Consider the following 17777-nt stretch of genomic DNA (forward strand, 5'->3'; position numbering starts at 1 on the left):
GAATTCATCACATTAGAAATGGATGTTTTGGAGTTCTTGGAGGCAGGTGTGTCAGTAGTTTGACGAGTATTTCCGGTGCGAAACCATTTCCATTGTAATATATGAATTACAGAGAGTCAGTGAGCGTCAAGGTTTCCTGTAGGGTAGCTGTGACGCATGCGTGGGCAAATATTTATAAAATACTTTGTCGCGTTGTGTCGATCAAACGATATTTACACGAGCGAGATCGGATTTCATTGAGTGCAAGAAAAGGAAATGGATTTGGTTGTAGCTCCATGGTGCAAACAGTTAAACGTTATCTGTTTTTTACTACTTCTCCAAGCTACCACAACTCTTTCTCTTTCTTGTCCCTCAAATTGCGAATGTGTCGAGGTCAGAGCAGTTTTATACGTAGACTGCTACAACGTCTCCTCTTTGAAAACCATACCTTCTGGCATCCCAGCAAATGCACGCAGACTGTGAGTATAACTTAAGTTTATTTGCTTCCTAACCTTTGATACATGTCTTGTTATCAAATCATAAAATTTTGTCACCTTTCAGAAGCGATTTGTTGTTTTAAAACATAGTGGCGAGGATTTCAAATGGCGTGAACATGGCCGATAAAATTCAATTACCGTGTGCTGTCGAACCTTTAACCAGTCAATCGCAGTCAGTCTTTCAACATCAACATGTCACTCTTGCAAACCGGATTGCTGAAGCATTTGCTTTCATTTAGATCGATTCGATAATGAAAGTTTCTCGGACACACCGCAGCGGGAAATCGAAATTCAGTGTTATTCGGGACAATTTGTTTAATCCAAATAGTTTTCTGGTTTTGCCGTTTACTTGCTCAGAGTTTGAAAGAATTCCTGAAGTAAGCGGTTGTAACAAATGTTCGTTTCGATAAGCAAACATTTGACAGATTATCAAAAATGTTTAGGAAGGCGAATGCAGATAGTTGCTTATTACTTGTCGTCGTCAATAAACAATGAAAGTAAAGTTCTCTTTATTAATATTCACTGTCCTGAAAAAACTAATGTTGTTCTTTATTTCGCTCGAGATAACAGGAGCTGTATCTAAAGCACGATTTTTTAAATGTAAACAAAGCACAAAATGCAGATGACGAAAACGACATATGAACACAAAGTCTGAATTGAATATAAGCACTTCAAACTTTAGACCTTGTTCCTCGCATTTTTATGAACGAAACTTCTTTCTTGTTTGGTTCAATAGTAAACTACTTTATAAATTTCTCTGGCTCACACGTTATTTCTCGCTTTTGTTTTCATCGTAGGATATTCAGCAAAACGCAGATATCACTGATTCAGAAGAACGCCTTTCAAGGATTGCCTAATGTCACTGAAATGTAAGTTATTTTAGTTGTATATTTCTTGACATTGTGTGACAACGTCGCCTTTTATTACCGGCGCATATTTTCTGGAGCTATCTTTTGTACAAGATCAAAACCTACTTCCTCAGCAGAAAGAAATAAATACACACACGTAGAATGTACAAGTACTAATAAAACATGATTGTATGTTGTCGGAAATCGGCTTTTTTTAGAAGATGTGGCAAGAAAAGGAGGAATAAATATCGCGAAAATCAAAATACCGGTTTCACCAAAAAACCACATTTGTTATGCATGGCAGGTTTTTAATAGAGAGGGTGTTCCTATAGGCCACATTGAATCATCTCTTGAGACGCTTGTCGAATTTTTTAATTAGCAATGACCTATACTATTTCAAACTGCCTATATCAATTTTGCTTATTAAGCCTGTTTTGGAGAATGTTTGGGTTGGTTACTTAAATAGAAAATATTTTTGGAAGCGCGTGAATAAGTGCAAAATTTTCCATGAGTTTTTTTTTTCCGCGCAGATTTTCTCAGATGCTTTAACCTGCTTCGTTAAGTTCTTAAACTCTGTTGATAAGATTCAATGAATTTATTGCCACTTAGACAATAGATAATGCGGGATAAAAAATTATTAAAGCTCTTACAGAACTGATTAGTTATAAACTGAAATCGAGACAACAACTCTAAGAGTAATAAGAAAACTAATAAAAAGTACCTAGAAATTAAATCGAAATTAGAAAGCTTTTACTCGCAAAGATAGCGTCACGCGTTCCAAACAACTTTGCCAATTAACTTCTCAACCGATCATTCCAGAAGGCTGGTTCAAACAGACAAATATATTATCTAGATTGATACTTCACTTCACAAAATACATTGTGCAATACTTAATAGTTTACATTCTTAAGTTTCTTTTTGTCAAAAATCAGGGACAGTATGATCAATCCTTGCCCAAGGCAATCTTAAAAATAGCTTTTTGTAAATATAACAGAAAACCACCTCTTATGTTAAATTGCTTATCTCTGCGGAATAGTGTCTGTTTGGTATTGTTTCCTAACCTCCTCGCGGAATATTATAAAATGAACTTCATAAACAAATCCAAACAATTTTCGAGGCTTTTAGCACTCCATTCAGCGCCATTCTCAAGCAATCTGTCGGCGTTTGTGAAGTTTAATGAACTCGTTCGTCTTTTCTGTTCTTTTAATTAAAATATGCCAAACAGATTAACAAACGATTATAACACCCAATGCTAAAAGGCCGGCCCAGTGTGTGGGATTTGAATAAATTAGCTATTAAAAAGTACAGAAGTAAACTGGCGGAAAGTTTCAAGGAATCGATTGGGCTTCAATGAAGAGTTATTGAGAAGCTAGTTGGTTTTTTAGGAGTAAATACCATGAAACTTGTAATCAAAAACAACGCAAATCCACGGTTTCACTTCAATCTGTGATTCTTGGGTAAACTAATCTATCCGTTGCCTAGAGCGAAGGAGAAATCAGAAAAATCCTGATCGAAGTGACAATGCAAGACTTGAATAGGCTATTATTCAAATAATGATATTAATTTACCGGGGTATTTCAAAGTGTTACAACCGTAGTATGTTCTAGTAAAACGAAAAATGTCTTCACGTACTCCCTGGGGCTTATATCATTTACGTAAGTGGCTGTCTCGACATTATGCAAATGATGAATTGTAGAGGTTAGAGATCGTGTCAAGAATACTTATCGTTACTTTGTAAGTGTTGGGTTTTTATATTAGCCTCTTTGGATATGAATTGATAAAGAAGTTCATATTGTATCAGTGTCAATCTCTCTAACTGGCTAAGCATTTATTGACCAAAACCAAAGATGCAAATCTTTGGCTTGCGTTTTTAAAATCACCAAATTTGTGCTTTGAGTACATGAAGAGCACGGCATACCCTGTTTGATTACGGAGCTGTCGATGAAACATAGATCAAAAGACTGGCGTCCTGAATCGCTATACAATGTGTTTTGCTACTCTTTAACAATCGTTTCTTACTTTCTTTTTTTCTCTTTTAAATACAACTGATCCACATTTTAGAAATTCCTGTAGCAAAATCGACTCGACGTAACCTTGACGCTAGAGTCAGATTTCCGGCTTTCCAAGCACTTTGTTGTTTAAGATCCGTATCCCGGTATATTCTACATTGAATAAGGTCACCGTATTGCTACTTAAATAACTGACGCCTCGGTAGACTCTCTCGTGGAAATATAGCGAAGATATTATTAGATATGATCAATACGGTTGTTTTCTTAAATATTTCGCATAAGTCGGACTTTTGCTGTACCCGAGTGTCTGGGCAAAACTATTCAAACTACTTGAGAAGAAATTTGTAAAATGAAAGATAGAATCCCTCGTTTTTTACAACTTTTGATGATTAATGAAAAAAAAAGAGTATCTTTTGTGCTAGATGTCGGATCAGTATAATCAGACTTGTAGAAAAAAAAAATTTTTCTCTTTAAACCAGAAATCCTTCGCCATTGATTCATTTTTTCTTACTGGCCAAGAAAAAAAGAGTTTATCTTATTCTTGAATACAAAATGAAAACGCTTTTGCCGCACCTAGTCGGATCAAACATCAGTATTTCAACACTATGTGAATACACTAATGTAGACACACACCATCAAATAGCGAAATGCCTACAAGATAATCTGCAGTGTAGGCCTTATGTGGAGAGCGCGCGGTTTTTCGAGCATACTTCAAAAATGCGGGCAGCGGAGTCTCGACTTTTCCAATTACTATTTCTTCTACAGCGTTGCTGCTCAATATTCCCCACCCCCAATTGTATGCTATCAAAATTTAGTTCCCGTCGTTTGGAAAAGGTTTCGAACTCAAGTAATGATATCCACTTCTGTAAAGCATCACTTGTTATTTTTCTATTTGCAGAGAAATGCGGCACAATCCATTAACAACAATCGAAGGAAACGCTTTCCAAGGCCTTAAAAAGCTTAGAGAGCTGTAAGTTTTTCATCGCTTTCTCAGAGTCCGATGTTTGCTTTGTCGTTCGAGCATTCTTCTATCTCTTTCAAAGCTTTTTCCTTCCTTTACTGTATACTCATTGTTTTTTCTTTTTTGATCTTTGCAGAGTATTAAATAGCAACGATATAAAAGTTCTTTATAAAGACTCTTTCCAAGGAATCTCTCAAATAAAAAGGATGTAAGTACTTAGATAAATCTTGATTTCCCTCTGCCATCAGTTTATATGTCTTCATGTTGTCACAACATGTTCTTCTTCAAGAGTTCAAAATTAATCGTAGAAGCTTTCGTTTTGCAGTCATCTTTCCCATAACAATTTGCAAACGCTCCCGGAAGGATTATTTGACGATACAGTTAACCTGGAGTACTTGTAAGTTTTTAGAATTATTGTAAGTTTACGAAATTACGTACTTAAGCTTTAAAATCTATTTTTAGGGAACTTCGTGGAAATTTTGTATAATAAAATTGGTATGACACAAATGCTGCACCTCAACCATAAAAATAGGAAAACGAAAATTCCTTAGCCTTTTTTTTAGCACACGCCGGGTGGTACTTTTTAAGAAGGACTTCATCTTCCCATAACCTTATATGATAAGAGGTAGCTGCTTGTACACTACGACATTATCAGACAATCCTAGTAATACCAAGATTGATCATAATGAAAACAATAATAGTTTGTTGATAAAGACGCCAAATTTCAAGAAAGCATATACCAAGTAATGAACAAGCTGGTTTACGAATATAATTTGGTTTTATCAACTGAGTTTATGGTGTAAACTAGCCAAAGCTGATATTTCGTTAGCGTTAGCCCTTCCGGATCTCTGACGCTTCGCCTCGTTCTGACGGAGGGTTAACGCTCAATACGTCAGCTTTGGAAACTCCTTACAGCGGCCAATTTACTGTCATTATCAACCTAATTGATACAACCATATTATCTTGTAATATTCTACATTAACGCAGTACCACAGTTTCCTTAGAAACTTACCCCCTTTACTATTTGCAAAGGGAGAGAGAAGATTAGCACCGATTTCAAAAGAAGGACTCGAATATTTCTGATATTTTTCAAGATACACCTTATTGCAATAACGTTTTATAGAATAATACCCACAACAATAAATAATCTCCTTGTGGACTTACTGTAGCTGCAAAAATTGCTTATAAACTGATTTCTGTTAACTTTGTAGGATTTACGAAATTCACTTTTCATCTTTTTCACGTCAGCCATGGAGAGTCTGCCGTGTCTCGGGGAACTGCTTATGTTAATACATATTTTGAAATTTGCTTTTTGTTCGCTTTTTTTTCTTTGAAAATGTTATTGCAATTAGGTGTATACCTCCCGAAGTAGTATCGAAATTATAGTTCGAGTTGGTATGGGGATCTTTGACAATTCTCAACCATTTCTACTTCATTTTGCGTAATCAATATTAATAGTTATGTTTTTATGTTTTGACAGATCTTCTTTCTATTGTAACTTTTTCTTAGTTCTGACTATTTGTTAAGTAATGAGATATATCAGTAAACCTATATTGCACTGCAATGCACTGAAAAGCAATATAATGCACGGTGGTTAAATCCTGTCACCCTAGCGAAAAACTACGATAAAAGTGGATTACACTGTATTACTGCACTGCACCACACTGTGATGTACCTTAAACTTATGCACAGTACCGTAAATTTGAATAAGAAACTTTTTTTGAGCACACAACAACTGACACGAATTCAACATTTATGTTTTCTAACGCTTCAAAGCTTTTACACGTAACAATCTAATTTCTAATCCTTGCACTCAATTAACACTGTCAAACCACGATCGGAGTGAATATTACTAATCTAGTTTCAGTGTTCATCGTGACCTTGTTTAACATTTCATGCCATGATTTCATCCGCCTCTATTAGGAGACTTGACAACAACAAAATAACTGCGATATCTTCCACTCTCTTGGCAAGACATGGGGAGTTATCAATTTTGTAAGTGCTCAGTAGCGAACTAAGAGATGTCTCAAAACTCAAAGCTAACAACAACATTAACATGTTTTTCGTGCTGCAAATCATTTACGATCATATAATTGCATTTAACTGATTCGCGCTGATTTACGTTCATACACCGTTCCCTACACCCTGTGGTTGCAACCTTTGGGAAAGATAACCATTTTCTGAACATGGGAAGCTTTTTTATTGCCATTAACATGGTTGGATGCCGTTTGAAAATCGCTCGTGGCCGATTGGTTTGAGTGTACTACAATAGAAAGGAATATTACGCTCGATCAAGCAGGCATTTTAGGGTGCACTTTGTCGTTCGTGTTTGCTGTGACTCTGTTGTGAACTCTGTCGAGTGAGCCCTCTTAACGGCCATGGGGAAGAAAGGAAACCACTCACAATGGCAGTTGCAAAGGCATTTTCTGCCCCCTGATTCTCGAAGTTTTGAAACGGTTAATCGGAATCAAGAGACTTCGTCACTACGTTGAACTGATTGCTCTCGAGCCAAATGGCCCATAATGCCTCAGGGTTTAAGCCGATCTACGTAACATTATTTTCCCTCTACCCATCTATACTCCTGGGGGGTGAAGAGAGGCAAGCCAAGAACACAACACAATGACCCGGCCAGGTACTGGATCCGAGTCTCTCAACACGGAATTAAGTGTTCCTTACCTTGAAGTCTTGAACTACGTTACTGTGCGCTTTTTTATTTTTGATAATCCCTTCTCGTGTTTTTCATGTTTCAGGGAATTGAAGGATAATCAGCTAACTGAGTTTCCTTTAGAACTTCTCAAGAACTTAACTAAATTATCTACTCTGTAAGTAGAAAATCATGGTTGTGTTTAACTTAATTTTACTATTTCATTACTTTGTCACCAAAGCCTCGTCCCATAAGTGTATATACTTGTGTTGGAATACCTGAACCTCCTTGAAAGAGCAATTGTTTTCATAAGTGTCGAGAGAAGTAGAAGATTTTATTGGTTTTGCTCAACTTCCATCTGTGATTTCTTCAGGAAACTCGCGCCATTTTCTGCACCACTCAGCTTCAAAACTTATCAATCGCAACATGGACAACCGCGTTTTCCCGCGCTTTGGGCAGTTTGCTTGTTTTCACTTTGAGTTCTTATTGGCTCTTCACGGTATTTTCCTTTGCTCTCTGATTGGCTCTTGTGATTCCTTTGGTTTTGGTTGGACGACGCTCCAATGAAAAGTGCTCTTGTTCTACCATGCTGATAAAGTATGGTACAATGTCCTTCAGACACTTTCATTATTTTTCCTTTTGACAATTAAGATCTGGCATTGCAACCGTTGTCACCTCGGCAGAGTTTTTGTAGCTGCATCGCATACTTATACCCAAACATAATTTTTTTACTACAGCCCTACATCACACAATTGCACCATGCGAACATGATCTGAAGGTTTCATTGTTATTTTTTGCAGTCTTTTGGATGGCAATCTTTTCACCACGATCCCCTACGAGGCCAAGGAGATATTCGATAACATAGCCCAGCACCAGCGTTCAACTATGTGAGTACTTGAAAATGTTCTGCAAATTTAAAATCTATCGAACAAAAAAATCGGAAGTGTATTACGTTTGCGTTCAAGAAACAACTGGGAAAATACATCGAAGATTTCGAAACTCGGATCGTGTGACGTTCTATAGTTACAATTATTATGTGTAAAATACGTACGATCTGGGATTAAAAGGATCACTGTTTTATTACATTAGCAGAATCATACTGAAAATGATCGAATTTTGAGTATCTTTAAGTGCTAAGGGATAATGCTTTCACTTCGTAAAAATCGTTCATTTTAGGTGCAAATTGTAGATACATCTTTCATCTTCAAGAGGCCGTGCGTTTATTTAGAAATAAGCACTTCTAAAACTCAGAAAAGTGGGTTTTACAAAGCCTAGTGGGCAATTTTGGCCTATTCTTCTCTAAGTTAGAGCTATTTCGCTCTTTAAAACGAGGTTGCGTTCAATTTGCCCCTATATCAGTTATGTTTGATTAATGATTAATGATGTCCACGTATTCTGCCCGATGTGACCCTTAGCAGAAAACCGAATCATCAAAATCGCTGTTACAATAGTTGGTGCTAGTTTCTCCTGTACAATGCAACTTTTTCCCGATTTATTTCAGTAAATCTTTTACATAACAGTTTTAATGTATTTAAATTTTTTCTTGCTTCAACGGTTGAAAGAATGCTGACATGTTTATGTTGTGACTTCAGTTTGGCTCTAGACTGATCAGTTATATTATTGCATACTTTCGTCGTGTTTTGCGGCTTATGTGAATGCAAAAAGCCAGAACTGAACTGTTCAGGTTTCCACTTAACTTCCCCTCAGCACTAAACAATAATGGTTGATGCAGTGTAAGTAGTGCTGGAACAATGGCTGGGAAGAATAAGGAACAAGTGGCATTAACAATTACACCATGAATTCTTCTGCACATGACATTATCTCTTCCATGAGTCAAAGCATGTCCGTTGCGAAAAAAAGAGGTGTTTATGAAAAACATATAACGAAAGGCGTTTAAATGTAACACTGAGCTGACTTGAAAACTACGCACTCATTACGTGCGATCTCTTGACGTTTTGACCTCGAAGAGTGACTAGCATCTAATTTCTCCTTACAATATCATCCCTGAATCAAACAATTAAGGTCATGAGAATAAAGGAAATGATCTCAAAGTCAAGGGACTCTCGACCATTAAACAAATTTTCCTTGTCAGCAATTTTCATTGTCTCTTATACAGAGGGCTTTCCCGTAATCCACTGTTGTGCACTCAGGACCTCAAATGGCTTCAGACTTGGATTGACCTCCATCCATCGGTCCACTCTGTGGACGAGGTCGTGTGTCAAACACCTGTTGGTAACTGGAGCAAAGTGGCTACTTTTAACTTCAGTCTCTTGGGTAAGATTGTTTCTTTGTTTCTGGGTCTTTCTATAAATTTGCTCGTCACTAGAACAAGAACAAGCTGAGGTGTCTGTAAGAGACTGATCGCGTGAGTACAGTTGAACATCCGGTGCTACTATGGCCCGAAGAATACTGTTAGTGTCAGCTCATGGGGGGTGAAATTATTAGGGTGATGATGAGGTTTAAGACATTACTTGGTGTATGCTTGCACGGAGATTTCTATTTGTGGAGGTTCGCATTTCATCACTTTCTTGATGGCTCTACATTATCAAAGCTTAATTTGTCTTATTCCAACCGCGCCCCTTTTGAAAGGTTTCCTCTGTCATCTGATTGCAAATGAATGAACTCCTAGTCCACAGAGGAAGCTTTGTCGCCGAAATTTTCATTTCTAGTTAGGAATCGACAGCTTCCATCATGCTGTTTTTATTTATTGTTTTTATCCCTGCAAATTTTCAGAAACAAATCCATGGCCGAAACCTGGAGTAATAAGCGAACATACGACTTCGTCTACACTATCATTACAAACCACATATACGTCAGCATTCATCAAATTAGCCGCTACGTCATCAACTACATCACAGGCTTCCACTGTGGTCACGTCATCAATTATCTCACCGGCTACGTCATCAGTGACATTAACTACGTCATCAGTTGCATCATCAAACACCATTACGCCTTCCCCTTCATCCTCGTCAAATTCTGCATCATCGACGACAGTCTTCACAAGCCCTCCGGAAACAACAGAAACACCAAATACATCTAAAGAGACTGATGACGTAACCACAATCTCTACAACTCAAGAAATTACGGAAAAAAGTATTCCACCAAAATCGTCCGACACTGTGACTGCGGGCTCAAAGGTAGATGTTTCCACAACATCAATCGAAAAAGGTGAGCCAGGTTAATCCGCTAACTCCCAGGAGTGACTAACATAGAATTTCTCCTTACAATATCAATACGATATCAAGCAGGAAAGTGATAAGAATTAAGAAAGAGACAAATTAAGAGAATTTTAGTTGATCCAATACCAAATTCTTAATATTAACGACATAAGAAATATATGGAAGGCAGTAAGGAGAATTAATAATGAGATCTTGGCAGTGAAAATGTTAAGGTATTTCTCTATCATTCATCAAAATTCTAGTAATATTCTTCACTGTGTCTATCGGCTTTAGTTGCTCAAATTGACGGAAGTGGGCAGTGTTACTAGACAAATTCAAAACATTTTCGATTGGTTTTTTTTAATCAGAAATTATGAGGGCACTTGGAAAACGGTGACGACATCACGTCGTCATCAACTTCTAACGATATCCCAGTAAGCTCAACAAATATCGGAATATAATTTTGTGTTTCCCATTGATTGAACAATAGCTGACACAATTATTACTCAAAGTTCAGACGCAGTGACTGTTTGAGTTGCAAGCAGCCGCACTATTTTCTTTAGTAGAGGACAGGCCGCGATGACAAGATGATTTTGGAGGAAGAGGATATCAGAACAGTCACAATTAAAATTACTTTTATTTATAAGCTAATGTATCCACAGCACCAGTATCAATTGTGTACACTAAAAAAGAATTCACATAAACCCATAATATCTTATTGTACCGGAAATAACTAGATGCAATTTTACACTACAGTGATAAAATTCCACAGAAAAATTAATATCGACTTTTGCAAATGATACTGTTGGCTATAACGGTTATGTAAAGGAAATAAATTTTAAGCAACTATCATCCGAAATTTCGAACCTTAGATACAGTCCGTTTTTCCTTCCTTTCCTCTTTACAGGCCCACCGGCGGTTTTGTTAAATTTATTACTAAGAAATTATGGATAGATCTCAGAGATGCTAAGGCTTCATTTTTCTGACGGATTTTTTTTCCAACCTTATTAATTTAGAGAGTGCCTCAAAAGGAAAGTCATTAACCAGGAATCAAGAAGTAATTCTCTCAGCTTCCCTAGTCAGCGTTTGTATGATTGCAATAGTTGCTGTCGCGATGTATTTTTTCAGGAAAAAAGTACTCGTCCGTCAGAAAGCGTAAGTAAATCAACGGTTTTAAAAAGTCCTCCTACGAACGAGTTTAGCCTAGCACTGAGTCAGACCTAACTGGGAGAATATTGCTATAACTTCGCTATTATGGCAGCTGAGGACTGGCACGTTTTCATAAGAAACTCCTGCAGGTTTTATTATACATCGAGAACGAACGTCGCAACCACGTGACCTAAATGAAGACTGAGACTGCGGCGATGTTTTGAAGGCCGGCAATCTAGCAACCATCTGAGATTAGCCTGTAGAGTAGGCCCTCGTTATCAGCCTCGGCCCTAGCGTCCTGAGCAAAACGAGCTGGCACCGATGATAAGCCGGACCCAGACCCTTTGCAGACCTATCCGTGACTTCCTTTGTTCGAGGGCCCATTCGCAGGCTATCTGGAATGAGATGGGTAGCCATTTATATCAAAATTTCGTTAAGATTCGCCGTTGAATTTAAATGCAGTTTTATGACAAGTTAGCGCGAGAAGAGATCGACAACTTAACTTTAATAAGAATGTGAAAATTCTATACCATTTAACCCGCAGGAGTTTTTAACTTGTTATTTTACCTCTCAATTTTAAACCATTATCTAGCAAACAGTGCAGAGAATGAACAGCTTATCAGCTCAAGGATGTTCTCTTGATCTAACTCATATTCTCCGAAGCGACTTGTAAGGAAATATACGTCAGCCTGAAGGGAGAATCTCTTACCAGATCTTGAGTGACCGATGTTGTCTCTTTTCATTTTAGAATTAATGCAAGGCTTCCTAAGATGATGTACGATCGTGTGAATGCGGTGTAATTGAATGAAGGATGAGAAGCGCTATGAATCACGAAGTGATTGCTAGTTCCAGCACCGGGTCTGGAAATGCAACAGATTAGCTGAAATATTTCATCCAAAGATAGGATTAAATAGAAAGAGCAACATTGGCTGAGCCTGCTACAGCTGATAAATTCGGAGAGTGGGAGAAAGAGCAAATGCTGACAGAGAATGGCCCGGTAAAATAGAAAAAAAGACATTGAGAAAGTTAAAACCACAACATTAGCGTTGCCAGTGCAGAAGTTGCGTTATTCGTTGCATAGAACATCGTGGTAAAAGACGAACACAAACCGCTCCTAAATGGATTTTTATCTATTATTTAAAATCATGAATTTACTTTAGCCATATTCATAGCAGTGACAGCCGGAGATGCGACATTCTAATTATTATTATTATTTTTTAATTCTAGTATAGTTTAGAGATACTGTTTAAAAAGTTTTGAGAAAACAAACTGTATGTTATACATACTTATGTGAGGTTCAATAAAAATTTATTTGGCCCTTAATTTCATAAAGGGTTTGTTGATATAAAATGGTCTCCATTTTTTCTCGCCATTTTTAAAAAAAAAGACGCGTGGTGTTGGTTTAGACTGACCTACTTAAAATTATCGCACAATCGCAGTGGCTCCGAATATGCTCCAAAGATTTTTTAACTTTTTGAATAAATGAATTTTGTTAAGCTGATTGCAATGAGATATTAAAAAAATTGGATTCATTGGTCTCGTCTAGTTATTGGCTTGTAAAGCTCAAAATTAGGATGTCTGGAAGACACTCTATTGTCGCAAGTGAGTTGCCCATCATTACGAAAAATACCTTAAGTGATGATTGGAAATAGTTGAAATTATTAATTGAGCAATAGGCTGAAAACATTAATGAAATTAAGAGTTAGAGCTTTAATCATATTTGGCTATTCAGATACTTTTCATGGCGAGGAATAAAAATTTAGATTCCTACTAGAAAAGCAAAATTTTTACGTCTGACGTCAATGAATTGTGGCAAAAAGAGATGTATTTATAGACCTTAATTTCACAGTCTCGTGAAAACGAAATTAGTTTCCATAGAAACCAGTGTGACATTGAAGCACACACATACTTCTCGGGGTCACGGTCGTCATTTCGAAGCTGAACAACAACAGCAATGACCTAGTTTACAAGGAAAAGAAATGTCTACAGTGGCACAATGTGTCTCTGGCTTCGGCCAGGGAGCAGACACATCCGCCGTGCTTACAAATCGTTCAAAATACATCACCATTATTGCAGATGAGCCGTATTTTTCGCGGCATTCAAGATGTAATACTTTTCCACAAGCGCGACATAGGAAGGGAACCAGACCAATGCACAAATCCACGCTAACTTACGAAGTAAAACCAGTTAAGACTTCGTATGTCAGCTGTGTGAAGTCGGTAGGTAAATATTTTTTATCCTAACAGCGTGGTGAGACAGCTGTGTGTTGTTTAGTTTCACAAGTATGAAGCGGCAAAGCAAATAACACAAGTGTTTTCAATCATCTGAATAGGTTTCTTAAGAATGAGTTGTATTTTTACGCTGTCAAGTGTACTCCTTGTATATAAATATTCCCTCTCGCAGCAATGATTACTCTTCTTCAGATGAGAGCTTGTATGTTTTTAGTTGCGGCTTTTAGGACGCAATAACCATTTCGTGATCTACTTGTTCACAGCAAAGGCGGATGACAGCCACAGTCAATATATTATAAAGTTATTGCTACCCTGACTGTTAAATCTCACATATTAAATCTACAATTCGACGAAACATAATTGACGTAATTTTTTATTTCACTATGTGGAAGATTGATGGATTTAAAATGAAAATAACAAAATTGAAATTTCCGATCGATCGTATTCTTTATTTCGGGGGCCTGGGAATTTTAAAACCACAGAGGTATGGTATCGCTCTGACGAAGGGCTAACGCTCGAAACGTCAGCTTTTTTACCCTTTACGGTGGCTAATTTACGTTTTCAACCCAGCTGTTAACACTAAATTACCTGCTATCCGAAAGTTATGTTGGTTGAAGTATTTGGCGTGCTTTATAGAACTTTCCTGTCCTTCAGACGTACAGAACCTGTTTTCCTTACTTTTTTAGGCCTGACCTAAGAATCACTGCCTTGCATACATGTGTCTTAAACACCATACTCTTTGGCAGTACACATGCTGTCTATTTAACCAATTACATCTTTAAGGCACTGCTCCCTTGTGAAAATGTGGCATGAAGAGTTTTTTTTATATAAACTAGTGGTAGCCGGTGACACCTTTCTCTAAGACAGGAACTGAATTCTGCAATTTGTTCAATTGGAGCCTTGCATAGCACTAATTCAAGATTTGACTTAATTTTTTTTTTTGGTTCTCTTGTACAAAGTTATTTGGTAGGGCTCACTTATGGCTAGGTGATCTTGTGTATTATAATAGCAGCATTAAAGAAAAGCAATACAAAGGTTGCATCTGTCTTAAAGGCTATGGTACAAGATCTGAACCTTTGTGCTAATCCTTGGATAGCTAAAACTTGTTCTGTTCAACTGCTCCACATTGCTGTTTCTCTCTCTACTTTCTCTTTCTTCCTTTCTTTTCCTTGCCTTTCTGATATTTGATGGAGAGAAAATGGTCCCTGCAGTAGCATGCAGATGAGACTCTCTCTTTAAAAATTATGAAAATTACACCATTCAAGGTGATTTATATTTTCAGACATAATTTTTAAGAATTATTTTTTGTGCAACTGGTTCAGTGTTGTTTCTCCCTCCATTTTTCTTCTCCCTCTCTCTGTCTTTTCTTTTCCTTCCTGATTTTGGATGGAGAGAAAGTGTTCCTGGCATCGGCATGGACAGAAGACCATTTCTTATAAACATTTGAGATATTATCTTGTTTTGATTTATTTCTCACAGAACTTTTCTGGACAAAAGAATTTACAACCTAGTAGGAGACCTCCTCCTTACCCATCTCAGCACACATCACATTTCAGTATTGGAATTGCACCAGGACATGACCTTGATACACACTCTAGGAAGACATTTGTGAGGCATCATACTAGTCCAGTAAGTGAAGTACCTGTGATAAGTATTATATTAAATATTATACACTTAATGTATGGTCCTGAGGGAAATAGTTAGTTTTGTTTTCTCGAGAGTCCTAATGTTTCCGGAGACTTTGTTTAACATTTAAAATTTAACATTACAAAAACTGTGTTCAATCTCTTCATAGGAAAAAAAGTAAAGAATAACTTTTTAATCTGCAATGTAATCCTTAGAAATTTATACTTAAAAAATAGCAAGACGCTGGAAGTGTCTTGCTATTTTTTAAGTATAAAGTATTTAGTATTTACATTTGATCTACAGTAATTGTTGTCACCTTACTGTAACTTAAAAAATATTATTTTGAAACAAATGTTGTTATTAAATAAATGTCAAATTAGAGACCCTAAAAACCCAATGAGCAGTGCAGCTTTGAACCAAGTAATTATGGAAAATGGTAAGGGTTGTTGAGTCCACTATTTTAGATCCTACATTTTATACATTCAGTAACATAGCATCATTTACAGGCCAAAGAAATCCATGAGGATAACATCAGATGGAACAGACAGATGGCAGGAATTGATATGATTCAATCAACAAGACAGCAAGGTTCTCAGGAGGTAATGCTCCAGAGTGATTGGGAGGAACTTTCACAGAATTTTTTTTTTGTTCCACATAGTTTTCCTAAATATCAAGATCACATTAAAAAAAAAACGAATACATTATGAAATTTTGAACAGTCAGTTGCTTCTAGTAACCGTGAAATTTAAGGCCATTTTCAACATGTAGACCAATGTAATCCTGAATTCAGTTGGTTCTACTGCACTGTTTACAAGTCATCCTCTCATGGAGAGATTTGAGGAAAGCGAAAAACATTGATAATTGACCAAAACAGCTTTTTTGTTTCAAGATACTGTAAATTAATGACCAATCATTTACACTGTTATGCACATTGTTTCAACCAGCTGTGTGTCTTTTTTTTGTGCAGATGAATTTCTCAACCACTTATTGCAATGTGCATGATTTACTTGGAAGACAACAAGGCCCAGGGGTTAGGAGAATTCCAACTATTCCTTATTCTTATAACATCATCACAGGTAAAGAAAAATCACTACTCCTCATTAATGCTGTCTCTTATTTTCAAGACAAAGGACTAAATAGTCAGAAATTGCAACTGTTTTTATTTCACATATTCATAAAGATTTGGTATAGGCTAAAAGAATTGTCATGATGTTTATGACAGCAACTTTTGAAATTGAAGATATTGTCTCTGCCTTGTGGTGTGTCACTTTTTCTCTTACCACAATTTGATGTCAGTTGTGATCTCTTACTGAACAAAGGCAAAGCAGCATGGAATCTATTGGTTTACCTCCTTTACCTCCCATGAGTGACTAAGACAGAATTTCTCCTTTCAATATCAATACAATATCAACCAAATAAGTGATGAGAATATAGAAAAATATCGATTTGGAGATAACTGGTTGATCCAATTCGAAATTCTCTGAACTAACATTATAATAACTGTATGGTTGACAGTAAGGAGAATTACAAATTTGATATGGGAGTTAGAGGGTTAATTGTTAGCCAGAAAATCCTGGCTAGAAGCTGGAAAATTCACTTCTCTCCTAAAGGCATAATAAACGCCTTAACAAATATCAGAATATTCAATAATTATTTACCAAAACCTGAAGCATTCATAAAATCACTGATAACATTACAGGTGAGCCTCAGTCAAGTCAGTTGGGAGATGACTTAAAACTCATATCTGGGAACAGAATTCTGAGCAGTGCTCGGCAAAGTGATGGAGAACAGTCTATTCTTGGATAACAATCCTCAATCCAATTTACTAAACAATGAAGAATGGTTCATATGAAGACAAATTTGCACTTAAACACCTGTAGATTGATTCATTCTTACTTTATGGTATTCAAAGTCGAGGTCCTGGGAATGTTGGACTTGGTAATTTCATTGTGTTGTGTTTTTCAATGGCCTGTTGTCAATTTACAGCAAAATTGTGTAACTACATAGCAGAAAAAGACAGGCATGCCACTTTATGGAATTAAGTTATTTTTTTTCAGACCAGCAAGTTAGTTGAATGTAATGAAGGCAATATTTTGTAGGCCTTGTGAAAGATAATTTGGGGAAAATTATCGATTTTTTTAACTGTTGTGCTACACTTAAGGAAAGTTGTACTTCTCTTATTTATGGAATAAACCCTAAGTATTGTGTGCTGAACAATAAATAGTTCTTCTTAATTAAACACTTCAACGTCAAGCAAGCCAGAAACAACCCACACATAGCAAAAATGAGAGCGAAAAGGAACAGGTGCTTAAAGACAGCGGGGAGAGGCTTGCGCGTCATACTTCTAGAAATCCCTTGGGGTATTCAGACCTAAATTAAGTGATTTCCCGTAACTTGAACAGAATTTGGTTCTGCCAAAAGAAATCCTAAATCAAGAGCCTGGTTTCAGCAGACAGTGTACAAAAGCGGAGCCGATTATAGACCCAAGTCGTTGAGTCTAAATTTCACACGTAATACTTTTGGCTATACAGAACAATACACCTCTCAGCGCAGTAGTTCCTCCTCCCCTTCCCTCCAAGTTTGTACACACATATCCGTGAACTACCTTCCCTTTGAATTCCCGCTGGAGCATCAGCACTCTTTCCTATCTATGGCATGGATCATCTCATTAGCTC

The 17777-nt window shown here is 36.9% G+C and overlaps 2 protein-coding genes across 3 annotated transcripts; both read left to right on the forward strand.

Moving 5' to 3' along the window:
- The first annotated feature begins 128 nt into the window (after positions 1 to 128).
- Positions 129 to 12595, forward strand: LOC113686386 (uncharacterized). Of its 2 annotated transcripts, XM_027204003.2 has the most exons (12): positions 129 to 458; positions 1274 to 1345; positions 4232 to 4303; positions 4431 to 4502; positions 4620 to 4691; positions 6218 to 6289; positions 7045 to 7116; positions 7739 to 7825; positions 9055 to 9212; positions 9672 to 10106; positions 11113 to 11251; positions 11994 to 12595. In XM_027204003.2, the coding sequence occupies exons 1-12, from the start codon at positions 256 to 258 to the stop codon at positions 12043 to 12045; spliced, it is 1506 nt and encodes a 501-aa protein (XP_027059804.2). In that variant the 5' UTR covers positions 129 to 255; the 3' UTR covers positions 12046 to 12595. The 2 variants fall into 2 exon arrangements, with proteins under 2 accessions (XP_027059804.2, XP_089042118.1); XM_089185992.1 differs by lacking the exon at positions 6218 to 6289 and having other exon boundaries at positions 166 to 458.
- Positions 12596 to 13112: 517 nt separating this feature from the next.
- Positions 13113 to 17323, forward strand: LOC113686407 (uncharacterized). Its single transcript, XM_027204023.2, has 5 exons — positions 13113 to 13464; positions 14956 to 15105; positions 15609 to 15701; positions 16070 to 16178; positions 16802 to 17323. The coding sequence occupies exons 1-5, from the start codon at positions 13225 to 13227 to the stop codon at positions 16906 to 16908; spliced, it is 699 nt and encodes a 232-aa protein (XP_027059824.2). The 5' UTR covers positions 13113 to 13224; the 3' UTR covers positions 16909 to 17323.
- Positions 17324 to 17777: the final 454 nt, after the last annotated feature.

This window comes from Pocillopora damicornis, chromosome 10 (assembly GCF_964200805.1).
Source record: "Pocillopora damicornis chromosome 10, jaPocDami1.2, whole genome shotgun sequence".
Taxonomy (NCBI): Eukaryota; Metazoa; Cnidaria; class Anthozoa; order Scleractinia; family Pocilloporidae; genus Pocillopora; species Pocillopora damicornis.